The 27,029-nt window shown below is 40.3% G+C and overlaps 1 protein-coding gene across 1 annotated transcript in view; it reads left to right on the top strand.

Moving 5' to 3' along the window:
• RAD18 (RAD18 E3 ubiquitin protein ligase) overlaps window positions 1-15,862 on the top strand; it is a 112,532-nt gene extending 96,670 nt beyond the window's left edge. The window contains exons 12-13 of the mRNA XM_059161578.1: window positions 6,094-6,156; window positions 15,036-15,862. Of these exons, the coding sequence (XP_059017561.1) occupies window positions 6,094-6,156; window positions 15,036-15,138 (166 nt within the window). The 3' untranslated portion in view covers window positions 15,139-15,862. The remainder of the gene's footprint in view (window positions 1-6,093; window positions 6,157-15,035) is intronic.
• The last annotated feature ends 11,167 nt before the right edge of the window (window positions 15,863-27,029 follow it).

The following is a 27,029-nucleotide window of genomic DNA, read 5'->3' as shown; positions in this document are numbered from 1 at the left end:
ATGCTTTGTAAATTAAACATAATCTTAGTTTTAAGTAAGGTTTGCTTTCATCTCTTAAGGATTTATCATGTATTACTTGATAAAAAAGTTCTTATTCTTGTATCTGAATCTAGCTTCATTTATATTTTTCTAGATGTAATGGAGAGCAGTGAAACTCTTAGCTATGCTTTATCCATGAGCCTTATTGGTAGTTGTCTGATAAACCTTATTGATGAGTGTATAGGAGAAAGTAGTATTTTTTTAACTCTTGTGGATTAATAGCATTTTTCATTCTGCTGCTGCTGGTTGAAGCAGCACAGTGTGGTAAAAAGAAGAGGAGCTTTGCATTCGCATCCCTGTTTGTTGTTGTTGTTGTTGTTTTTAACTTACTTTAATGTCCCCGATCTTTTGTCCATCTGTGGGGATAAAACCTAGGCTGCTTATATGAAGTAAAGCTAAGGCACATTGGCTAATTATTACAGTGGTTTGTAGTAGTAGTTGCTCAAAAAGTGGTCATTTTTGTCATTGTCAACATTGAGTGATTTCTTGTTTGAACATAGGATGCTTACTATTCTAATGTTTTATTGTTAGCCTGCTGCTAACATTGGGCATATAAGCTGCTGCTTTTCCTGCAGAATAAGAACAGATTACAAAAAATAAGGATTTGAGGAAGGATTCATGGGAGCCAGCAGCATTTAGTTAGATACCGTTGTCTGGTGGCACTGTGTGCTCTCTATCAGTCCTCCAGTGGTCTATCCTTAAGGAGGTTTCTGGTTTTGTTTTTGGGTTTGATATATCAAGCATGCTCAAGTTAATGCCGTAATTATGAGAAGAGATGGGCCTGTGGGGGAGGGTGGTGGAGTAACTACTAGATAATAGCAAAATCCCACTTGTAAGTAATCTTTAATCCACAGGATTTTTTATAGCAGATGTTTGCATTTTTGCTACCCCACGGTACCCTGTGTACCTGCCATGCTGGATAAATAACAAGTTCTGATGAATTTGCACCCTGGTGTCATAGAAACAGTGGAAATCGGAGATTAAAATAGAGCACATACTGATCAGGTCTCCTAGCGCAAATGGAAGCATAGTGCTGAGGCAGTTATTCATGTAATTCAGACCCAGATTTGTTATATGAAAATGGAAGCACTATTTATTGAACATTTACTATGCGCTAAGCTCTGTGCTAACCATTCTCCATGTTTTATTGATTAAACTTTAAAATATCCTCATGAACTGCATGTGTTACCATCCTGACCTTATAGGTGAGAATATTAAGACTTGGAAAGACTAAGTAACTTGCCCAGTATTACATATCAAGTAACAGGAGCAGCACTGAAACTCAACTGTTTGATACTAAAATCTGTGATTTCTTATTTTCTGGGTTGTCTTATCAGTCATATACAATTGTGAGAGGTATAAGGTATCTTTCCAGCTTTGGTGGTAAAATCTTAACTAGTACGATGAAATCAGATACTGCAAAAGAAAGATACAAAATGTGTTTTCCTTTGCCTGTTAAAATGTTGTGCTACTACTTTTGGTAAGAGAATAACAAGAGCAAAATGTTATAGAAAGTCCAGTTAGGTCCAAGACCAACAAGCCAAAAACAGTTTAGCTTATATTTCTGAAGGTTTGAGCTGAAAATAAAGGTTAAATGGTATGAAAATTAAGTATGGATGTTTTAAATAGATCTACTAGAATCTTTCTGAGCAGAGGTTGGGAATTCCATAGAATTCAAGATTAATATTTTTGTCTGTGAGTCCTTATGTCTATTTAATCTATAGAATAATTCCTGGTCTAGCCTGGACTAATGGTAACATCAGAGAACACAGTTTAAACATCCTTATATTGGGAGCTGTGACTTTTATATACCTGACCTCATGTTCATCCAGCTTCTTAAAGCATGGTCTACCAGAATGTTCAAACCCAAATAGTAGAGGAGCTGAGATTTACTCTGAAAATCTGAGAATTAAAAGCTATAGCTGTTTAGACTCATACATGCTCTGACCCCTTGTATAACAGAGTGAATATTTTCTCCTGTGGAGGGTTTTTTAGAGATCTTGAAAGTATATGAAAGGAATTTTTGATCTCCAAGTCATAGTAAAATGACTAAGACTTCAAAAATATTAATTACTATCCACAAGGAAGAGATCTGTGAGTGTTAATTTTAGTAATACTGACTATTGTGCCCAGTAGTCTTTTTATAAAATCCTATTTGTGAAACCGTATGTGTAATTTCAGGAATGTGGTTTTTAAGTAGAATTTGGTGAGTGCATTACTTTAAAAAGGAACGAACAAGTCTCTCTGCTGTTTTAATTGTATTAGCATCAACTCTTAGTTGTTTTTTGGGAGATGTGGGGAGGGACAGAGGAAAAGGAAGAGAAAGAATCTTTTTTTTTTTTAAAGATTTTATTTATTTATTTGACAGATAGAAATTGCAGGTAGGCAGGCAGAGATAGAGGGGGAAGCAGGCTCCCTGCTGAGCAGAGAGCCCAATGCGGTGCTCCATCCCAGAACCCTGGGATCATTACCCGAGCCAAAGGCAGAGGCTTTAACCTCCTGAGCCACCCAGGCACCCCAGGAGAGAATCTTTTTAAGCAGGCACCGTACCCAGCACAGAGGCCTACCGGGGGTCTGATCTTATGATCCTGAGATCATGACCTGGGCAGAAAATCAAGAATCGGATGCTCACCTAACTCAGCCATCCAGGCACTCCAACTCTGTTTCTTAGTGGTGACTAGAATCAGAGTAGCAGATATAGCAAATAATCCTGAAATATCACTGTAGGTAAAGTTTATGTCATTCAGATTAGTAACTAAACTGGGGCAGAAGGAAAGGAGGTGAGAACTGAGGATGTTGGAGCTAGCTGGGCAGTGTGGCTAGTCAGGGGTATTGAAGTCACAGAGCAAGAGGAGACTGCAGATCATTTTTGAGAAGTGTTTTTTGTGAACTTCCTCTACCATCTGTTTTCACTGAGGTAGTGTAGCAAAAACTGCTTAGGTTTTTGTCACTAATGTACTGCAAATATTTTCTTTTAACAAATCAATGATTTCTACTGGTGATTTGAAAGCCTGTAGGTAAATTGACCACAAGACGACTAGGTTAGTTGACAGGCCCAGCTGTCATGCTTACTTAGCTAGAACAGGATAGATACTTTGTAACTTTTCTGTTAAAAACAAAAAAAAAAAAAAACAACAAAAAACCCACAACTGTGTATTTGTGTTGTTGGGGATGTTGGCAAGAAGCACACTTTATTTCTTCTAGCCCTGTGACACCTACCAGGACCCAGAGCTCATGACCACCCTTTAACTCCCATTCCCTTCGCTTATGGCTTCTCGATAGGAGCTCCCTAGTGGATGGAACTTGGTTCTTGGCAGCAAGGAGGCTGGATGGCCAACACACACACACACACACACACACAAAACACAAAAAACCAACTTACTCTGTGTATAAAGCATATATATAGACACACATACAATATATAAATAGGTACACATAATATTTCAGTATTAAAATCTCATAGAAAGGCAATTATGGAAAAATAAAAAGTCTTAAAAAGATCTTTAGGTTGGGGACGATAAAGAAAAAGGTTGGGAAACACTGCCGTAGCTCTGTCCAGGTGATGAAGAGTGGGTGATGCTATCAGTGTAACAGGAGAGAGAAGAGGAAAAAAAAAGTTTCATGAAAACAGCTTCAGTTTTCTTTATAAAGTTGTAGTAGTTAAAAGTGAAGTAAGGAATAACAAAGGTTGGGCTGTTGGGAGTGGAAAGGGTAGACTGCTTCTGTGGGGGTGAGGGTGGCTGTAGCTATTAGCTCTCCCTAGTAAGTGGCTATGAGGGTCTGTCTCTTAGAAAATTCATAAAGTTGGTGCAATCTGCCTGTATCTCCTCAAGGACCTTCTGCTTTTCTCCCTTCTCTCCTAATACTAGATTTAGCTAGCTATTTAATGAGAATGCTTGTTTTAAGACAGTTTACAGTAAAATACAAATTACCAATAAAATGAATATTATTATTTAATGGGGCACTTGCATTTGCATGAGGGGGGCACCCTCAAATGTAGAAGAGTAGCAGATGCTTAGTTACTGTGATACTTTAGATCAGATCTTCCCAACCCAGGGGCTTGAAGGAAAGATTCACGGGGCCTGCAAGAGCACATACATAGCAAGAATTATCTTTAGAGAGTGTCTCACAAATCCAGGTACTACTGTTTTTTCACTGTCCTGCATGTGCCACTGTAATGAGTAAAATATAGACTAGAAGACTTACTAAATTTATAATACTTTATTATTATTTATTTTCTCAAGCCACCTATAGTGAATGCATTGTTGCTTCCATCTGAAGATCCTTATCCTGAAATGCCTGAGAACCACTGAACTAGCTGTGTTGGAGGGTCACTACCCCTGCACGGCACATGGAATCGCCACACAGAGGCCATTCCACACATGAACGAACCACAGTCAGAAGGGCTCGTGCATATAGCTCCTTGAGAGGCTTAGGGTTTGGGGGGTACCCCTTGAGTAAAATATTTGGCACAGAGGAGTGTTGATTGATGGTTGTTGCCTTGTTTTGTTCATGAACTACAGGCAAACATTGCTTCAAAGTGATTTGTCAGTAGTTGAGAATGAATCATTATTCATTCTTCTTATAGGTCCATAATTTTTAACCTTATGTTATCTGAGTATCATTAGAAAATGATTGGCATAGGGGCACCTGGGTGGCTCAGCGGGTTGAGTCTCTGCCTTCGGCTCGGGTCATGATCTCAGGGTCCTGGGATCGAGCCCTGCATTGGGCTCTCTGCTCAGCTGGGAGCCTGCTTCCCTCCCTTTCTCTCTCTGTCTGCCTCTCTGCCTTCTTGTGATCTCTGTCAAATGAATAAATAAAATCTTTAAAAGAAAAAAAAAAGAAAGAAAAAGAAAATGATTGGCATAGACATAGCCAATCCTATTGTTTCTCATACAGGAGAAAGTTATTCCTTTGTTTTAACCTTCTCCACCCTGGGGTAGTGACTCCTGTTTCTGAGTTGTCCCATGAAATGCCCTTCACAGTTTTTTGTCTTGGATACCTAAAGAAATGCTTTTTTGCTATTGATGCACATCTTTTTTTCTTTTTACTTACTTGGTAAGAATTATTTGGGTAAGAACAAGATGCTAAAAGTTTTGGAACACTTTTTTCTTTTTAAGAAATTATACATGTCCTCTATAACCTTATTTTACCCTGTGTCCTGCACAGATAGACCAAAGATTATATGACACTTTAAGCCAGGTTGTATTATAACAAATTCCATTATTAGCACAATTCAAATTAATTAAATTTTACTTTACTTTGGCTACAAAGAGACTAAAAGCCACTTAGGAACTTAATGTCTCATTGTGAATCTCATTACTGGAGTGCAGTCTTTTAAACACAATTTGATCTTTGGTTGCCATGGGAGATTAAAAAGGTTTGTGACTGTATTCCATTTTATTATTTTTAAATTTTATTTATTTATTTATTTATTTTTTAAATAGTACAATTTTTTTTTAAAGATTTTTTAATTTTTTTTTTTAATTGGGGGGGGGAGAGCGAGCACAGGCAGACAGAATGGCAGGCAGAGGCAGAGGGAGAAGCAGGCTCCCTGCTGAGCAAGGAGCCCGATGTGGGACTCGATCCCAGGACGCTGGGATCATGACCTGAGCCGATGGCAGTTGCTCAACCAACTGAGCCACCCAGGCGTCCCTGTATTCCATTTTAATGCAGGTTTTATGTTGAAGGATTTATTTAAACTTTAATGATTTTTTCTTTATTATTGCTAGTTTATTAAGTTTTTTTACATTGATGTATAATAAACTGCAAATATATAAAGCACGCAGTTTGATGAGTTTTGATACATGTATACAGCTATGAAATCATCTTCACAATCAAGACAACGAACCTGTCCACTCCCAGAGTTTCCTTGTGCCACTTTGTAATCCCTCCTTGCCCACCCTCTGCCCCCTGCAGGTAATCAATCACTGATCTGCTAGTTTGCTTTCTATCACTAGAGATTAGTTTGCGTTTTCTAGAATTTCATATAATGGAACCATGTGGTTATGGTCTTTTTATTGTCTGACAATATTGATGTACATGTCCTTTTAGTTCCAGTTCAGATATCATAAGAGATCTTCTAGAAGAAGAGGAAGCCTGGGAAGCATCACATGGGTGAGTTCTCATCATCAAGAAGTAGTGTGTACTCCGAGAAATTATAATTCCATGCAGTTGATTTTCAAACAAAAGAGTTCTTGTGCTTTCTGATTTACGGTAATAATTCACACACATTAAGGTAAAGATTTCCAGTTTACTACTTATTTCTGTACATTTTTGCTTAGAAGTGGAATCCCACGGTAATAATTCTGCTTACTTGTCAGAAGTTGTTTTCAAAAGACAGAATGTTCCAACGAGAAATTTACAGTTTACCCATAAGCACTGACTCAGAGTTTAGAAAACTTTCAGTCCTTTCCTAGATGTTCCCAGTCATGTTTAGTGTAGAATAAATGCAGCAGTTTGATTCCTTTTCCTGTTAGCATTTAGGAATCTGTCTGGGAGATGAGAATGGTGGAGGGGACCTATTCCAGGTCCTACCGGTAGGTAAGGAAGAAAGGAACAATGCCAAAGAATATTACATTTTCATTAATCTCTACCTGCAGGAGTGAGCTGCAGTACAATGGGGCAGCTTTGTTCCACTGTAATTTTGTGATTACACTTCAGTGGGCCCTCCAAACTGCCTAGCAGTTTTACTGTTTCTGTGGTCATTCCTTTGTTTGGTTCTTCACAAGGATTATTTGAAACCTCACCTCTTTCCAGTGGCTGCACCCCCAGCTGGAGACCTTTTCTCTTCTTTTGTAGAGAAAATAGAAGCCATTATGTGGGAGTCCTCATCTTTCCAATACCAAATGTATAAATCTGTCTATATTTGTATGTATTTTATTCCTCTTTTTATATTTGCCTCCTTTTATAATAAAGGGATGTCTTATCAGAGGCTAATTCTTCCTTGTTCCTACCCATTTGTTAGGAACTTTATCCCTTCTTTGTCTGGCAGCTGTTCCCCCTCAACTGTATCTTTGTCATTGGGTTCTCAGACTGCTCAAATGTTTCCATCTTAAAACCAACCAAATAACACTTCATTCAGTGTCTCCTCTCATTCCCATTTCATCCTGCAGCCACTGTTGTATCTTTCTTTCCTTTCTTTTCTCTCTCTCTCTCTCTCTTTTTTTTTTTAAGATTGTATTCGCTTGACAGAGGCACACAGCAAGAGAGGGAACACAAGAAAGCAGGGGAAGTGGGAGAGGGAGAAGCAGGCTTCCCTCTGAGCAGGGAGCCGGATGCAGGGCTTGATCCCAGGACCCTGGGTTCATGACATGAGCCAAAGACAGGTGGTTAACAACTGAGTCACCCAGGCGCCCCTGTCCTTCCTTTACTTAATGGATGGTCTCTACCTGCTTTTTCAAACTCCTCATCTCCCACTTATTCTTCCACATTTTCAGCCAGTTCCGTCATTCATCTGAATTCATTTTCACTAAGGTCATCAAAGAACTCCATCTTGCTAAATCCAAAGTTAAGACCTTCTTTGACTTCTTAGCAAATTTGATATTGTTGACCTTTTCACCTTTTTAAAAGCCTATTTGAGACTCAAAGAGGTAAATTTCCATCCCAAGGTCACTTGAGCCCCGCATTAGGCTCTCTGCTCAGCAGGGATCCTGCTTCCTTCCCCTTCTCTCTCTCTCTCTCTCTTTCTGCCTGCCTCTCTGCCTACTTGTGATTTCTCTCTCTGTTAAATAAATAAATAAAACCTTAAAAAAAAAAAAAGGCATCATATAACAAAGCACTGAGAAGACCAGTCCCATCAATTCATCCTCATAAATAATAAATGTTACAGCTAGAAGGATCTAAGTGTTCATCTCATCTAATCCCTTCATGATATAGAAGGAAGCTGGACACCAGAGTGGTATATTGACTAGGTCTAGGTCCACAGCTAGGTAGTGGCACTGCCAATATGAGAATTCAGGCCTCCTGACTTAAGCTAAGCATAGAAGAGTACAGATAAGCTTATACCATAATGTAGCATAGAACAGTGCAGATAAGCTTATACCATAATGTAGCTTTAGAGGCAGAATCAGGAAAAGCCTCCATATCTTTACTTTAAACAAAATTTGGCACTTTACATCTTAAGCTTATAGGCATGTTTTGTGGTACCACAATGGCATATTTGAGATATTGGTCCTAGAACATACTATTTCAGTTCCAACACATTCTCTTAATTCCATAAATGATTGAGAGGTTCTATTAGCAACACAGTGCTCAATATAAAGCACAGCAAAAAACCCAAAAACTATTTTCTGTAGACTGATCTTGGGTTCTTATGTCTCTAAATATTTGTTCATCTTACTGTTTTGAGCTATAAAATATATTTGCATGAGACAGAATGAAAACAGTAAGAGAAGTGGTCCTGGTATATCATTTCACATTTCTAGGCTTCATTTTTTTATATATATAAGATTCTGCCCCAGGGAGTCTAAGTCCCTTCTCTCCAGAGCTGCTTGCCCTCCACTGTCCCCTCCCTCAGTGAATGGAGTGTGGTAGTCTGCCTCACTGTTCAAGCCAGACACCCTGGAATCGTTTTCAACCTCTCATTTGCCCTGATCTTTCATATTCAGTCATCCGCCAAAGTCGTATGGGTAGGTGGTGCTCAGATCTAAATATGCATCACAGACATCTGAAGGACTTCTTAAAACACAGATTATTGGGCTTTACCGAATTCGAAGAATCTGATTCAGTACATTTGGGGTGGAGCCTAATAGTTTGCATTTTTAACACATTCCCAAGCGTCACTAAGCTGGTCCTGGGGCCCCCACCCAGCGCAGCACCTTAACGATATCTCTCTCCATCAGCCCTTTGTGCTGCAGTTGGCTACAGGCCTTTTGCTCTTCTCTCTAGCTTGCTGCAACAGCTGTCCAGCTGCCTCTCTGCCTCTAGTCGTTACAGTTCATTCTGCGGGTGAGATCTGAAACACACTGCGTTCTTTCTGTTGGACTTTAAAGTCCTCTGAGGACTTGCCAGCATCCAAGGCTCTTACTGTCATGGCGCCAGCCTACCTACTGGCTCATGGAATTTCATATGTGCCTACCCCCTCTCCACCCCTCAACTCCTTGTTTCATCTAAGCCGAACTACTCATAGTCACCTCAGAGAGTCATGTTACCTTGCTTCTGTGCCTTTGCTTTGCCTCATTGCCTTTTCCCCTTTCCTCATCTAGATGGCAGTTGTTACTCCTTTCTCCACAGTTCCATTCAGAAGCCCCTGATTCTGCTCCAGCACTCTGCACTTACCACTTGACTGCCTTTCTAGTGAGCATGTGCATTGGACCTTGAATCTTCATGTGTGTAGCCTAGTGCCCATAGTGGGCACTCAGTAAGTATATGAATGAAAGAATATGTCAGTCAGTGTTTACTGGCTCTCAATACACTCATTAATGGATGTAGCTGTTAGTGACAGCTTCTGTGGCTTCAAGAACCTGTGAGTGGATAAAGATTGTCACTTATGAATCATTTTAACTATGTCATAGTGTCTTAAAGAGGAAATTTTAGGAAATAGGTTTCTCTAATATTCTTATAAAATCAGAAAGGAATAATTTTTTCTGTTAATCTGAATTTCATCTTAACCCCATGAGAATTCATTTGCAATACATTATTATTATTTACCCATTCAACAGCTGATGGGCATATTTGGGTTGTTTCCAGATTTAGGGGATTAATGAATAAAATTGCTGTAAGGATTAGAGTGCAGTATTTTGTGTGGACATAAGTTTTCATTTCTCTTGGGTAAATATCTAGGAATGGCATCGTATGGTTCATGTATGTTCAACGGATAGGAAACTGCCCAGCTGTATTCCACCAGCAATGTATGAGAGCTCTTAGTTGCTCCATATCTTGGCCAGTACTTTGTCATTGTCTTTATTTTTAAAGCCATTTTAATAAAGATATATTGGTATTTTTCTGTCATTTTAATTTGCATTTCCCTAAGGATTCATGATGTTGAACTTCCCCTCACATGCATATTTGCCATTCTTGTGTCTTTTGATGAAGTGCTTCCTCAAATTTTCTGCCCATTTATTAAACTGGGTGTTTTTTTAAATTTGGGATTTATGAGTTCTTTAGCAGAAACGTGTTTTGCAAATATTTTCTCCTACTTTATGGCTTGCCTTTTCATTTTCTTGATAGTGTCTCTCAAAGAGCAGTTTTAAGTTTTGATGAAATCTAATTTGTTAATTTTTTCTTTTCTTTTACATATGGTGCTTTTTTGTGTCCTACCTAGGAATTCTTTACTTAACCCAGTGGTTTTCTATTATGTTCTAGAAGTTTTAGGATTTACATTTAAATCTATAATCTATTTCAAGTTGTTTTTTATAAATGGTGCACAGTATAGATTGAGGTTCAGTTTTTCTCTTTTACATGTGGGCCTCCGTTTACTTTATTTATTGAAGAAACTATCCTTTCTTCATTTAATAATTTTGGTACCTTAATAAAAAATCCATTGGTTATGTATGTGTGGGTCTATTTCAGGAATCACTGTTTTGCTCTATTGATTTATGTGTTTGTCTTTTCACCAGTGACACCCTCTTTTCATTACTGCAGCTTTATAATAAGTCATGAAATCAGCTAGTATGAGGCCTCTAACTTTCTTTTTCCAGTTTACATCAGAGTTCATTCTTTGTATTTTATAGTGTATCAGTTTTAACAAATGTATAATGACATGTCCACCATTATAGTATAAAGAAAGTTTCCCTGCCCTAAAAATCCTTTATGCTCCACCTGTTCATCTCTCCTTCTCTCCAAGTTCCAACAACCACTGATTTTTTTTGTCTTTATAGTTTTGCGTTTTCTAGAATGTTGTTTATTTGGAACCCTACAGTATGTAGCCTTTTCAAATCGACTCATTTCATTTACTAATATTTAAAATTGTCCCATGTCTTTTTGAGGCTTGATAGCTCATTTCTTTTTAGTGCTGAATAATATTCCATGGTCTGGAGTATTACAGTTCTTTTATCCATTCACCTATTAAAGGACATCTTGGTTGCTTCCAGGTTTTTGCAATTATGATTAAAGTGCTATATATAATTATATTCTAATTAAAAACAAAGTATGGGATTTTGTATAAGTTTTCAGTGCCCTTGGAGAAATACCAAGGAGTACAATTGCTGGATTGTATGGTAAGACTATATCTGATTTTGTAAAAAAATGCCAAACTTTGTTCCAGAGTGGCTATGCCATTTTGCATTCCCACTGACAGTGAATGAGAATTTTTTCTTGCCCTACATCCTTACCAGCTTTTGGTGTTGTCAATGTAAATCTTTCTTTTTTAGAATTATTTTGGCTATTCTGGTTTTGTTGATTAGAATTGAAGCTTAGGTCTGCTTGGTGGCTTGCTCAGGTAAACAACTGACTCTTGCTTTCAGCTCAGTTGTGATCTCAGGGTCATGAGATTGAGCCCCCTGTCAGTCCTGGTGCTTAGTGTGGAGTCCGCTTGGGACTCTTACTGCCTCTCCCTTTGCCCCCCCCCCCTCAGATAATAAATAAATCTTAAAAAGAAAAAAAAAAAAAAAGTGGTGCTGAGGTTCCCCTGTCCGTAAGGGAGATGAAAGGCTATCCGTACCCGTCTGGATGTGTTGCTGAACTTTGGGAAGGGATTTTGTGGTTCTATTGGATATAGGTACCAGATTCACCATCCTACCCTGTCCTGTGGGAAAAGGAAGCATCTGAATTGATTTAATGGGGTTTGGGTAAGACTCACAATGGGGAAGGGAAGTAATGTGACTTTGTAGATGGGGCCCTTTGGGCTAATTCATTATACTATTGTTTTTAAATTTGTATGTGTGTAGGAATTAATGAGTTATGTACTCATAATTCTATATCCAGTAAATGCCAGAGCAAATTCTCTGATAGGGAAGAGCCAAACACAGAGAAGTGAGTTGAGTTCCCACAACCCTAATCACCCTTTATAGCTACAAGTCTTAAGACTAATGATTTTCCCTAGAGCCTCAGAGAAAGGAGGCAGCTTCCACCTAGAGGCACCCTTTGGGATTTTGGACTTGTGTCCAGCCTAGCATAGCTACAAGTTATACACCTTTTTGAAAAATAGCTATTTGCTTGCTATTAGATTCTTTCAAAACTGAATGGCCTGATCCATGGAGGCTCTTATGGACTGAATTGTTTCCCCCTAAAATTCATATGTTGAAGCTCTAACCTCCAATGTGACTATATTTGGAGATGGAGCCTTTAAAGAAGTAATTAAGGTTAAACAGGTCATAAAAGTGGTCATGAAGCCACAGAGTGGTGGATCTCCTTCTTTGAGGCTACAAACCTGAATGGTGCTGAGCGAGCCATGTGGGTCATTCATGTACGTATCAATAATAAGGGCCCATTCTTTGAAGGAAATGACTGTAATCAATAATGGGCTGATGGTCAAGGGATTCGCTAGACTTTTTATCCTCCCTACAATCTGTAGGCATAATATTACTGAGTGTTGGAATGGCCTCCTTTAAAAATGTCAACTCCCTCACCTTCTAGTCCATATATCTTAGTAAGGAAATTTGGTCACTGAATGCTGCTGTCTCCAGAAAGGAATCCTTTCCTTTTGGCCACTTTCTGGGTAATGATTAGGACAGAAAGGGTTTTGAGGTTATGTATTTTCCTATTTCAGAAACTCAGGGTTCCTTCTTAACTATTCCTGTGCATGATGTTTCTTTCTTTCTCCTAACAGCAACTGTGTAATGGCCAGATTGGTACCTCCTCTGGGTAGCAGCTTGGCAGGCGGGGGGCGGGGAGGGGGTGTCCTAGTGGATTCGCACTTAATTCTGATTCAACTTATTGGATTCACTTTCTGGACTGATATGGTTCTAGGTCAGGGATAGCAAACTATGGTCCATAGGCCAAGTCTGGCCTGCTGTCTGTTTGTTGATAAAGTTTAATGGAACATAGCCACACACATTTGTTTATCTATTGGATCTGGTTCTTTTCACAATTACAACAGAATTGGGTGGTTACAACAGACTGTATGGCCCTCAGAGCCCAAAATATCCTTTACACAAAGAGTTTGCCAACTCCTGTCCTAAATCAGAAGGCTAGTGATGACTTGCCTGAGTGCAGTACTCACTGAGTCTTCTTACTATGGCCCACATGTGTCAAAGGGGGGACATAATAAGTCTCCGAAAAGTTTAATAAACTTTTTGAGGAAATTGAGGAAAAGGTACAGTTACAGCTAATAAAAAGGCACAGGCTGGTTTTGTGGAGGGGGAGAAAGAGTAACTTCTAAGAGGAGGAACCTCTTAGACTCTGGGAGTTACAGAGAGGGAGGGACAATAATGAACTTTGTCCTTCAGAGCCACCTCTGGAGCCATCTCTCCATGTATATCCTCCAGCTTATCCCTAGAGCCTTTATCATATTAATCGTAGTTACTTAAAGTTTTAGTCTGATGGTTCCAACATGTGGGTCATTCTGTCTGTGTCTCTTGGTTACTTTATATCTTGACAGTGGACTTTTTATTTGGTGTTTCTTCTTTGTGCATTGTACATCTTGTGTGGATACTAGACATCTTGCAGAGGTCCTTAGATACTGAGGTAAAAATAGGGTTTGTGCCTGGAAACAGCATGCTGCTTCTTCTCATAGGCCATTAGTGTGGGAAGTTGAACCAGGTTGGAATTTCCTGGTTCCTACCATGACCTTCAGTGTATCAGAGGCATCAAATTCCTCAACCAGTGGACTAATTTTACCTTGTGCTTAGTATGGGGGCTGGATTGTGGGAAGCTTTTGTTCTCTGATTTTGTTCTCATTTACCTTTCAGCCTTGTCTGCACGCCTGCATTCCAGAGGTGCAACTCTCCATGTCTATACCTCTCCCTCAGCAGTATACTGCTACTGCCTATTACTTGGTGCTTGGCTCCTGGTGGGAGCCTGCTGGGGCTCTCTTGTTGTCTTGTTCCAGCTACAGTCTTGGGCAGGCCCTGTGTGCCTGGATCTCGGGGTTGGAGCTTTCTCTTCCCATCTTTCCCACCTCCCTTGTTAGTTAGACTACCTTGCCCAAGCCTTTGCTTGGTGTTGTTTGAGATCACCAGCCCAAGATGATTTTCTGCCCTTCCTCCAGAGTAAAGATTTTTATTTCTATTTCCCCAGAAGCAAAGAAACTTTGCAGTGTTCTTGCAAATTATTTCCTATCCTTCCCTTTCAAGCAGACTTCCCATTCAAACATTGTGCCCCTTCTATAGAGATAGTAGATCTTTGCCTGGTTCCTGTGAGCCAGTGAGTTTCCCTCAGCAGCGGAAAGCTCTCAGTTCATAGGAGAGAAGAGTCCCTAGAAGAGGTAGGACTTTCTGCCTGATCCCTGTCACCCGCATTCACCAGCTTTATCCTGTGACACCACAGTGGGCTTTCCTCAGTCTCCTACCCTGCTCCCAGTCTTTCTTATGAGCACCGTTCGGAGCTTCTGGAAAAGAGCTTGCCAATGCATGTGGCCTATCCTTTGTGTCAGGGGCCTTCAGTACCAGCCCATAGTTCAGAATTCATTAAAATGTTAGCTCATGTCCTCTTGCCTAGTTGTACAACAGCCACCTTTCTCCCAGTTCTGTGTCAAAAGTGACAGAATTTATGTGGCCCACCTTTCTTTCATGGGGCTTATCTTTCTTTGGAATTTGTTTTCTTGATTACCTTACACCCTCAGCTCTCAGACAGGCTCAAGAGAATGATTTTGTTAGACACCGACTTTGTCTTGTTAGGATACCAGCACTTTTTTTTTTTTTTCCCCCAGTTTTCTTCATGTTAAGCTAGTCTACATTTTGATTTGTAAGGCATTCAGTTCCTGCTTCTGTCACTTACGGCCTGTAATCTTTGCTTAGTCACTATTTTCTCAGTTATAAAATGTGTATAATAATAACAGTAATAATAATTACTATAGATTTGCCAGTGGAGCAGAGAACTGTCTAGTGTATGTGAAAGCTGCTGTAGAATAATCATCATTATTTTCTGAGATGCTTTTTCCTATTTTCTGTTTTCAGAAGTGATCTTCAAGACACAGAAATGAGTCCAAGACAGAATCGTCGTACCAGATCAGCAGAGGGTGCTGAGATTGAGCCGAGAAATAAGCGGAATAAAAATTAGTGAGGGCTTTGCTGACCTTTCCAGTGTGGTGATTGGAGTGTGGCACTTTGGGTTGCCACATAGACTTCATATTCATAAATGCCCAAGTGTTGACTTCTCAATATGATAGTTAGCTGATTTTCATACGTTTTGCCTTTCCTGGGAAAAATAAGTTCTAAAACCCCCTCACTTGGTCAATTACTCACTGTCTCTAAAGCATCTCTGTCTAAAAATATTGACATCTGCACATCTGCCGACTTTGCAGAGTATACAAAGATCTTGACAAAGAGTTTTGTGTGGTTTTGTTTCTGAATTTCAGGATTTCCTCAAAGCATTCTCCTCTTCTCAAGTTAATGTAGAAATTAACTTGAGAAAAGGATTCTTTTCAACCTCTCTTACAAGGAACAGCTGAGGAGTTAAGAGCCTTTGTATTTCTGGAAAGGCAGCACCACTTTGGTGCTTATCAGCCCTTGATGCCCGGATGCCAGCATGCCTGTCACAGCAGTTATGTGATGGTCATTGCCCAAGTTTTTAATGTAGTCGTTTGTCACTTGGAGTAGGATGTTAGTATTGAAACTAAAAGTCACAAACACTAACTTTGAAACATTGGCATATTCTTTGGAAATGGCACTTCAAAATGATATTAATCTTTTTTTTCCTTTTTCACTTGGGTAAATCAGATCTTTACTACTCTGACTCCAAGCTATTAAACAAAAAGAATGCAATAAATGAATTTGAAAATGAATAGACTGTATCAATTTAAAATAATGTTCTGGAAATAGTGTCTTATGAATAGTGGAGTACAAGCTGCAGATCAATGGAAAGACTTGGTCAGAAATTGTCTCTGTGCAAAATGTCCACCAGTTCCCAGTTCTTCCAGAGTTCCTAAGGCCATTCTTCAGCATCCCAGAGTCAATCCTCTCCACCCCTGTCCCCACATCACTCCCGGCCCAAACACATCACTGTTCAAATAATATGACAGCACATGAGCCAGTGCTAAGAAAACAAATTTATGAATGTACCAGAGAGACATTTGTGTCCCCCTTTCCAAAGAATGTCTCCATTGACTTTGGCTTTTTGGTATGCTTTTGGGTTTCTGGATAATGTGTGGAGTCTCATTATGACTTAGAGTTCAGCGCTTCCACACTTAAATGGCCATTTGTTTTCTTTTTGAGTTCCCTGAGCTTCAAATGGTTATTTAAGAATTTGTCATAGTCATTTCATCTGCTAAATTATGAGTGGTGCATTAAGGAAACTAAAAGCACCACTCACTGAATCTTTCAAAGGATCTGATATGAGGTAAGTGAGCAATATCAACTAAAATAAGGTTTAACATTGATGTGATATTTACGCCACTGAATTGCCAGAAATTATGCTAAAATGAAAACTGTTCCAATAAAAATTGCACAGCCTACTATAAATTAAACTGGAAGTAATTACTACTTTAATTGCAGCTGTTAAAAACAAAATCCAAACAAGTAAATGTGAAGATCTAATTGGCTTTATTCAAGGATTCATGAATCAGGCATCATCCCATCTACAAGTAGAAAGGAGCCAAGTTGCTGTACAAAATGGATAGTTTTTAAAGGCAGAAACAAGGTTGAAGGAAGGACTGAAGCCATTAGCAAAAGAAAAGAAAGGATTGGTGTAGGCAAGTTCATCCTTTGGGGGAAGACTAGATGCATATGATGTCAGTAAAGCTGATCAGGAAATTCCAGATCGGCTGGGTAAAGGTCACATCCTGGCAGTGCAATGAAGTTTTGGTTGCTGTTGTGGGGGCAAGTGACTCCATTTGGGGCCTATTAGTTCTTTTCCTTTTTCTTCCTTTTAAACACAACGAAAGATTTTGCAAGGGAGTAGTGAGACCCATGATAGGGAGTCAGGCAAGTGACTTTATTCAGAAGATTTTTGATTATCTTCTTCATCAGGTAGCCATCATTGTGCTGAGTGATGTAGGAATGATGTTAGGGTTCAAAGCCAGGGGCCAAAAAAGAACTCTTAAGATGTCTTTGGTGTAAAAAGATGGTTTCATTAAAGTACAGGGAGAGGACCTGTGGGCAGAAAGACTGCACTGGGGTCAGGAAGAGTGGCCCATTATATACTATCAAGTTGGGGGGTGGGTAGGTATAGCATAAGCCTCCCAGGTATTTTGACAAGATTTCCAGGATTCTGAGGGGGCAGCTGTTGTTAGAAAAAGGGGCTAGTTAGGAAAAGGTCATTTATTACTGTTCAGTAAAAACTGAGTCATGAGACTTTTCAGGTGTGTATTGGTGGCTCATATGCTTGGAGGATGATTGCCAACCTGTATCTTGTGGGGGTAGAGATAAAGGAAGTTTCCAAGGGAAATTTTTTTTTTTTTTTTTTAGATTTTATTTTATTTATTTGACTGACAGAGATCACAGATCACAAGTAGGCAGAGATGCAGGCAGAGAGAGAGGGGGAAGCAGGCTCCCTGCTGAGCAGAGAGCCCAATGCGGGGCTCCATCCCAGGACCCCGAGATCATGACCTGCGCTGAAGGCAGAGGCTTAACCCACTGAGCCACCCAGACACCCCACCAAGGGAATTTTTTATATGTTAAAGTAGATTTATAGGAACCTGGGGGTCGGATTAAGACTGTCTTTTGCCCTTAGCAAAATATTAACATCAAAGCAGCTGAGTTCCTAGAGGAATGCCACTCTGCCTGTTTAAAGGACTTGTCAATGGGCTACAGGTAGTAAGGAAATGTAATAGTTTTTTTTTCTGCCTTTGTTCCCATATCACTGAGTACTGGGAAAACAGAGGTGACCAGAGGCCATCTGAAATGGTGGTTCTCAGTAGGGCAGAGAGGAAGATTTTGCCCCTAGGAGACATCTGGCAATGTGTGGAGGCATTTTTGGGTGTCACAGCTGTGGTGTTAGGGGATTGCCACTAGTATCAGTGGGTAGAGACCAAGGATGCTTCTCAACATACTACAACACACGGGGTAGCCCTCTTGCAGCGTTTGCTCAGGCTGCTGTAGCAAAGCACCATGGACTGGGTGGCTTAAACAAAAGAATTTTTTTTTTCCCTCCCAGTTCTTGGAGGGCGGCAGTTTAAGATAAAGTTAGTAGGGTTGGTTTCTTCTGAGATCTCTCTCCATGGCTTGCAGATGGCCATCTTCTTACTGTGTCCTTAGCTGATCTTTCCTCTTTGTTTGCCCATGTTTGTATCATAATCTCCTCTTAAAAGGACAGCAATCATACTGGATCAGGGCCCAGTAATACAATTTCACTCTACTGTAATTATCACTTTAAAAACCCTGTTTCCAAGTGCATTCACATTCTGAGGTGCTGGGATTTACAACTTTAGTATATGAGTGGCAGGGTCAGGGAACACAACTTAGCCCATAGCACAACCCGCCCCCCCCCCCAATTAAGAATTACGTGGTCCATTAAAATTGTCAGTGGTGACAAGATTGAGAAACTCCTGTGTAGAGAAGCTCTCAGATCTCCTTGAAAAATAATGCCTAAAGGGTATTTACTGAGCTCTATATATTAGCATTTAGAATACATTTAATACTCATATATTGAAAGAAAGGGATTTTTATATCCATTTGAAAATGAGGAACATAGGTTAAGTGTGAAATTCAGGATTGAAGCCAATAAGCTTTTGATTCCAAAGTTCATCTTTTAGTGAAAAAATGATCTCATCACTGGTTATTCTTTTTACCTCCTAACACCCCTTAAGGGTAGTTAGGGAGGGTATAACATCTCCTGTGGGTATGTCATCCCACAATGGCAGCGATGCTTATGGTTTGGGGAGGGTGCAGGTAAGCTGCTGTGTCATCCAGAAGGGGACCTCCAGGTCCCTGACAGCATGGCTGTCAGGCCATGCTTTCATCTTCTAATCCCTTCTTTCTTCTTTATACCTCTCATTGAGAGTCACTGGTCTCATTGAAGAAGTAATTCATACACATGACAGCGTGAACAGTGTAGTGACAACAGTGGATATTTAAGAACTAACTCATGTGGTTGTAGAGCTTTAGAGCAGGTCTCCCTGAAATGTGCCCCTTTGGCACGTGGTAATTGAGCTAAAGCAATTGAGACCCTGTAGGCCCAAAAACTTTTTGCCAATTCCCTTAACTACCTGGAAGAATTTAAACTGGGGATCTTTCGCAGATTTAGAATTAATACCAGAGATAAAATTTTATCTGTGTAACCTTTCTCAGATAAACATCTCATTACATCTAAAGCATCTGATCTTTTTCTTATTTCCCTGTGAATTTGGAACCCCAGGCCTCTATCCCATTCCTTTCTGTCTTTAAACCTCTCAATGTATGTGGGATTCCCATACATATAAAATTAATTTGATTTTCTCTTGCTAATCTGTCTCTTGTCAACTTGTTATACCAGCTGGAAGAATCTGAAGGCTAAAGAAAAAATTTTCCTCCCCAGTGTGGTAAAGATTCTTGTCAACAGGAGTAAAAAAAATAGAGAAGATTTTGGAGATTTTTTTTTTTCCTGGTGGCCCTCAGCCCTATAGAATGAGAAGAAGGCAATTCTCTAGATTATCTCACTAATTGTTGCTATGGTTGAAGTCAAAATTTGATTCTTGAGTTTTCTTAGAACTTGGGAAAAGGCAGAAGCAGTGGATTATAAAATTCTTAGTATCTGCTAAAAGAAAATAATTCTTCAAGTGAAACACACCTTTTCCTATTATGTGTTTCTTTTTATGATAAAAGTAACTAATTATGAACATTAGAGGGGGGAAATCCATCACAACCATTGAATTCATGACCATTCTTTTAACTTTCTTTGGTTTTAGTTTTGGGGCATATCAGATGGCCTTAGCTATAGCCGATTGAGGTAATAAATAGGTCATACCAGCACTGACATCTCTTTGTTACTGGCCTCACATCCCCAGCTACCCTTAGGCCTTCTGGGGACATTTCCCTAGCCCCTTCCCCATATGTCCAGTTATCCCTGGCTTCAGGCTACTGAAAGTACAGGAACAAATCCATGCCTCAGTATGTTGCTGCTCTCCTGCCACAGTCCTGCGGGCATCTGTCCCCCTTGCCAGTGCTCTCTCCCACTGCCCGTCCTGCTAGAGAACCCTGACTTGCCATGTCCTGACTTGCCGTGTGTCAAGTCATCCCTCTGCCCCCTTCCTGTTGATTTCACTGATTCTTGGCCTTGCTGTGTTCTAAGTGGAAGCAATGAAAATGTGTTCCCCTAGTTTGATAGTGCGTGCTATCCCCTGGAACCACTGTATCCTTCATAAACATTTTGCTGCTTTCCCTTTCCCCCTTTACCTTCTCTTCTTTCCCTCTCCTGCCTTTCCGTGGCTGTCATGACTGGCAGGTAGTATAGTTCAGAACACACATCCCCTACACACCCCCTGCCCTAATGGGACTGATAGACCAAATGGGCAGATGGACATTAAATAATTACACAGATTATCATTCTGATAAGTGAAATAAAGCAGAGGTACATGACCCTATGAAAATACATAATAAAGGGATTTTGTTTTCCCCATAAGCTCTATAAGAAGCTTAAAAATCAGTCCAAGGGGTTAATCACCATAGTCCCACTTTACCCTCTATGTCCTCAACCCCAGAAACTGTGCGTGTATCTTGTCACTTTTTTGGTCCAGAATACAAAATACTAAAATACTCCTTGAAGTAAATGTATGCAAATCAGTGCCTGTGTGTCCGCTAACTTCACAACTGTGTCAGACAAGCTGGACAAGTCAGAATGACGTGTGACCCAGCCAGGAGTGACTCCATGCTGCATACACACACACAGGGCTTTTATCACTTTGCCACAGAACACTTTCACAGTACATTATCAATACTCTTTAGTATTGTGACATGAACCCATCTGGATCATGTGCCACATTTATAGTCTTCTTTTCCTGGATGTTGAATTTACTGCCAGTTTTTCCAAGTTATGAATAATAATACAATTACTTCCTTCAGCTAGATTCCCAGAAATGTAATTGTTGAAACATTAGCTTTTAACAAAATATATGGGCAGGTTTTTTTCAAAAGAGAGGACATTAGGATATTAAATTCTAAAGGGAATTTGGTCTGTGCTTTAAAATAATGGTCACTAAGAAATATATTGGAGCTCTTTGTGGGAATTTCACAGCAAGTGCAAAATCTTACACATGGCTGCGACTTTTGTTTAGCTATCAAACCTGATAGGTCCACTTTTGACAGGGACTAACAACAGACAGTTCTGCAGGGTTATCAGCAAACAAAAGGCCAAAATACTTTGGGCATTCTAATAATGTATTTAGGCTTTCCAAGGGCAATGGCTAGGGAACCTTTTTATAGCATTCCATAGCCAAGCTGAATACATTTTCTGGCAAGATTCTAGAGCTCTCATTTTTCTAGTGCTGTCCAGAGAAGAGTCCAGCTGCTTTGGGTGCCAGATGAACAGGTGAGAAAGTTGGCAGACTCTCATGAATGTCTATTTGAATGGAGGGCCGGGGGGGCTCAGGAGTACCAGCAGGCAGAGGACATTTTTGGTCCCAGTATTACACCTTTGAAACTCTAAGTTTCATAAGTGAAACCCCAGACTTCACATGGCATTGTTTATTACTTCATTTTGGTTGCATAAGAACCACATCACAATCTTGTAGGAGTTTTATATATTTTTTGTATGTATAGCATTTAAAGAAGTCCTGACTTTTCTGTGCCAAACAGTATGTCTGAACCACAGAATGCACTTCAGACATTTTGTAGTTGAAGGAAGCTGTTAAATACAACAGTTTGAATTCTGAAGAATATCTGCTAAAAACATTCTTACTTGACAACGTTAATTTCTGAAACCATGAAATCTCTATAGAGCAATTTCTATTGTATTTTCAGTTCATGTTCTTATCTAAGTAGGCTGAAAACCTGAAGGAGGAGGTAGGTTAATGTTGCATATGTGACAGCTGACATCCTTATGCATCTGGCAACACAGGCTTCATAGAGACACATTTTGCCTAGATGTGTTTCAAGATCATACAGTTTAGACTACTGCTGCTTTCTATCTAGAAGTGGAAGAGAGATGATTATATGTTTCTTAAAGTCCTACCCTGTTCAGGGCTGGGGCTTTTCTTGCAAAGAAAAAGAATATAGTGATACATTTGGGGATAGTTGTGTTTAAACCTGTGTGTTCGTCATGCAAGATAATAGATCGAGAGACCCGGGCTGTACTCTTAGATTTTGGTAGGTTGAGGGCACTTGCTAAAGGATGTTCTTTAGTAAGACGGGACTAGAACCCAGAGGAGAGGAGTGAGATACGAAAGGCAGTTCTGAGCAAAGAAATTGGTAAACACATTGGCAAATCTAAACAAAGACAAACCAAAAGAAAAAGAAAAATGTGGTATGGTCCAAATAAGGTGGACAGACAGTATTACCCCGTACCATAGCCTGTGGGAAAGGAAAGCCAGAATATTTAAGATATTCTGAGGCCCTTGGTATTGTTTGGGAGGCATTGACCTATTTTACATTTTAAGTCAAAGATCTCTTAAATTTTTAGGGCTAATTATTGATGAATGGAAACAATGTATTTGTCAAGTCAGACAGTGGGATTAAGGGAAACTTGATCAAACCACCGCTAGACAGAAAAGAAAGTTAAACTATTACAGAAATGTGGTGAAAACATGAAACAAGATGGTCTGATAAGCCCAAGTACATGATAATCACTGTATATAAATGACTGGAGTTAATAATAGCTCATGTTTATCACATTGTGTGTAGTGTTTGCCAGCCACTGTTCTAAGGGCTTTGTCAGCGTTAACTCTGTCATTACAACAAAACTGTATAGAGAGGGAAGCTGAGACAGAAGTCAAGGAGTATTCCAAGATTACACATGTAGTATGTGTGGCAGAGATGATACTGGATCTTCAGTTCCGCCAATGTATTTCAGATAAGCCCAAATTTCTCAGAGGAATGACTTGCCGTGACTTACACCGCCCTGGCTGACCGGAGCCCTGTCCACTCTGCTCCCCTCCCACAAGTCCCTTTCTGTGCCAGGCTTGGCTTTCTTTCCTTCATCCTAAATACTGTCCAAAGTTATTTATTTGCCTGCCTGCTTTTCATTTGTTTTCCCCTACCAGCACGTGAGCTCTGGGAAGAGGGGCGGTCATGTTTCCTGCTGTGTCTGCTGTGCCTAGGAGAGTGTCTGGTACATAATAGGTGTCTGAAACTGTCAACAAAAAATGAAAAGCTGTTTGTGGTCTGTCTTCCCCGGCTGGACCATGAGGCCCCTGAGGCCGGGGACTGTATCTGTGTGGTGCTCACCCCTGGACCCCCAGTGTTCAAGCAGCCTGGGAGGCCAGCGGCTTAGCACTGAAGAGGCACTGGGTGAGTCCTTGCCAAAGAGCAGAGAGATGCGGTTAGCGGGCTCAGAGGCCATTGCAGCCTTTCCTCCTTTCCTCAGCTCCTGTCCTTTCTACCTGCTCTACGGCGGTCCCAGAAATGCTTGATTCAACAGGATGGAAATCACATCAATGGTATCATGTATGTGAACGGCTTGTCACTTACTCCAAATCATCGTGACACTCAGTAGCAACTCTGTCTATTTTTACTAAGTTGTACAGTAATCTTTACTGTCAGCTTATTTGATGACAACGCTAAATGTTTTTCTGACTTTAAGAAGTTTGCTAGTCTTCTAGGGTGGACGTAGTCTCCTAACTAAAAAATGTTACAGGAAACATCGTGGAGGACCTTTCCTTTTCCTTTTTATTATTTCTATTTTTATGTAGTGCTTACCTAGAGTCTTACTTCTTTGGGTGCAAACTTAATTTTGCTTTGAATCTTTGCGTTGACCTGCATGTTGGACACAGATCTTCACTTAAAATGGATAAGAACCCCTAATGCTAAAAGCGATTACTCTGTCTTCCTAGGTGCCTTCAAGGTTTTTGTTAATAGCTTTCCTGTTGGCTTAATAAATGGTCCCAGGGTCTCTGTGTCATATTGAAATGTGCAGCACAGGAGCACCTGGCTGGCTTAGAGGAGCATGTGAGTTTTGATCTCGGGGTTGTGAGTTCGAGCCCCATGTTGGGTGTAGAGATTACAAACAAGCAAACAAACAAAAAACCCCAAAATACAACAACAGCAAAAAACCAAAACCAAAACAGGGGCGCCTAGGTGGCTCAGTGGGTTAAGCTTCTGTCTTCAGCTCAGGTCATGATCTCAGGGTCTTGAGATCGAGTCCCACATCGGGCTCTCTGCTCAGCAGGGAGCCTGCTTCCCCACCCCTCTCCCTGCCTACTTGTGATCTCTCTCTCTGTCAAATAAATAAAACCTTAAAAAACAAAACAAAACAAATAAATAAACTTGAAGTGTTCCGCACTGTCATGCTTTTTCTCTGGAGGTTTTGTGACAAGAAGAGCAGAAATTTTGTTCTGGAGACAAAGCTCTGCTCTTGGGAGCGTATGATCCGCTGTCATCAGGGAACAGATGAAGAGGCATCTGAAGGATTACTGTGGTTGTGATCATAAAAAGAGGCCTGAGATTATTGTAGGTTTTTTATTCAAGAGATCATAAGACTGGAATTTGAAATCAACCTCATTGTCGTTGAAATGAAGGTACTCAGTGGAAAGAGAGAGTTTCTCTCCAGGTCACACAGCAGACATACACGGTCAAAAGCAAGAACTGAAATTCCACTTGGACAGATGAAGGTGGGGTACCAGCGCACTGTTAAAACCACTCATAGTGGGGCGCCTGGCTGGCTCAGTGGGTTAAGCCTCTGCCTTGGGCTTGGGTCATGATCTCAGGGTCCTGGGATTGAGCCCCGCATCAGGCTCTCTGCTTGCAAGAAGCCTACTTCCCCCCACCCCATCTCTCTCTGCCTGCTTGTGATCTCTGTCAAATAAATAAATAAAATTAAAAAAAAAAACACTCATAGCTCACTGTAGGATCTCAAGTAAGTCCTCTGACTTGTTTATTTGTGTTCTTTATCAGTTTTTGGGGACACCGATTCCTGTCTTGACCATTTTCTGGAGAAAAGGCCAGGTCGGCATTATAGCTATTTAATTATTTGTGTCCAGTTACACATGGAATAGTGCTGGTCCTTTTATAGGAAGAGTAGAAATACCATCAGAGTGCCTGTAATTAATGTATTTAACATTTTAATTATTTTTAAGCAATATATTATCATGGTTCATTATTCATAAGGTACAAAAAGAGTATACAAAAGAAATCTCTCTGCCACCACCATTTTCTAGTCATTGAGTACCCCTCCCTGGAGCCAACCAGTCTCTCCCAGTAGATTATGCACATGCAAGAAAATATGTAATGTCCACCCTTTATATTTCCACAGAAACAATAGCATCCTATATCCACTGTTCTGTACCTTGCTTTTTTCTCTTAATATTATACCTTTTAAATATCATTTATTAAAGTATCCTTTTTTTTAAAAGGCTGCATAGGATTGCATATATGGCTGGCTGTTCCAAATGTCTAAACCACTTCCCAAATGAAAGATATTTCGATTTCTATGAAATCTTGCCATTTGGGACGACGTGGATGGAACTAGAGGGTGTTATGCTTAGCGAAATAAGTCAGTTGGAGAAAGACATATGATAGTATCATATGATCTCTCTGATATGAGGAAGTGGAGATGCAACATGGGGGGGTTGGGGGGTAGGAAAAGAATAAACGAAACAAGATGGGATCGGGAGGGAGACAAACCATAAGAGACTCTTAATGTCACAAAACAAACTGAGGGGGGCAGGGAGGAGGGGGATAGGGAGAGAGGGTGGTGGGGTGATGGACATTGGGGAGGGTATGTGCTATGGTGAGTTCTGTTAAGTGTGTAAACCTAGTGATTCACAGACCACGCCTGGGGCTAATAATACATTATATGTTTATAAAAAAAATTTAAAAAAAAGATATTTCAATTTCTAATACTTCTCTGTTATAAATTTTGCTAAAATAACCACACACACAACACACACGCAAATGGATTGTGTGTGTGTGTATGTGTACGATAAATTCCTAGAAGTGAACTTAATGGGTCAAAGATTTTTCTTATTTATTTGTCAGAAAGAGAGAGAGAGTGAGCGCACACGCAAGCAGGCAGAGTGGCAGGCAGAGGCAGCTAGAGAAGCAAGCTCTCCGCCGATCAAGGAGCCCGATGAGGTACTCGATTCCAGGACTGTGGGATCATGACCTCAGCCGTAGGCAGTAGCCCAACCAACTGAGCCAACCAGGCATCCCTGGCTCAAGGATTTTGATAGTTCATGCCACTTTAATGTCTTGGGTCTAAATACTGCTTTCAACTTCTTTCCAAATGATTATAGGCTCTGGCCCTTTGACTCACAGAAGCTTAGGATCTGAGATGAGGGGGAAAAGGTATGAATGTGTGTCTGCATAATAAAAATAGAAAGTACCAAGACCACAACCTGGCCAACTGAGAAGGGACTAAACATGAAAGTGCTTGGAAATCTTTGTACAGCTCACACTCACTTTTGGATGCAAAGGCTCCCAGAGTATCTGCTCCCCCAAACAGGGCATACAGATCACAAAGTACCCCGTGGACCCTGACCTAGACTATTAATCCTTCATCTAGTTTTTCTTTATAAGGGTCAGAATGAATGGCATATGACAAAAATTAGGATCAAAATAGCAATAAATATTTGTTGGATGAGTGAATATATTCTTAGATGCCTGTGAATGTCTGGGTCAGCACAGAACTTCTTCAGACTGCTCAGGCTAGTTAGTGCTGGGGGCTTGTGCTGTCACTGAGAAGACAGGGCAAGTAGGTTGTGTCATGTGGGGTCCACGCTCATCAACACAGACCAAGTCTTACAGAACTGTGTACACTAAAGAAAGAAAAAAGGCAAATTTCCTGTATGAAAAACACACAAAACCACAACTAGCAAGCAAAGTATCAATGAGTGCTCCCCTTCCAACAGCTGCTGCCCTGAGGGCTAGGGGTGTAACATCACAACT

Source organism: Mustela lutreola, chromosome 2 (genome assembly GCF_030435805.1).
Source record: "Mustela lutreola isolate mMusLut2 chromosome 2, mMusLut2.pri, whole genome shotgun sequence".
NCBI lineage: Eukaryota > Metazoa > Chordata > Mammalia > Carnivora > Mustelidae > Mustela > Mustela lutreola.
Note: the sequence above shows the minus strand (reverse complement) of the source record. Positions and strands in the feature narration are given on the sequence as shown.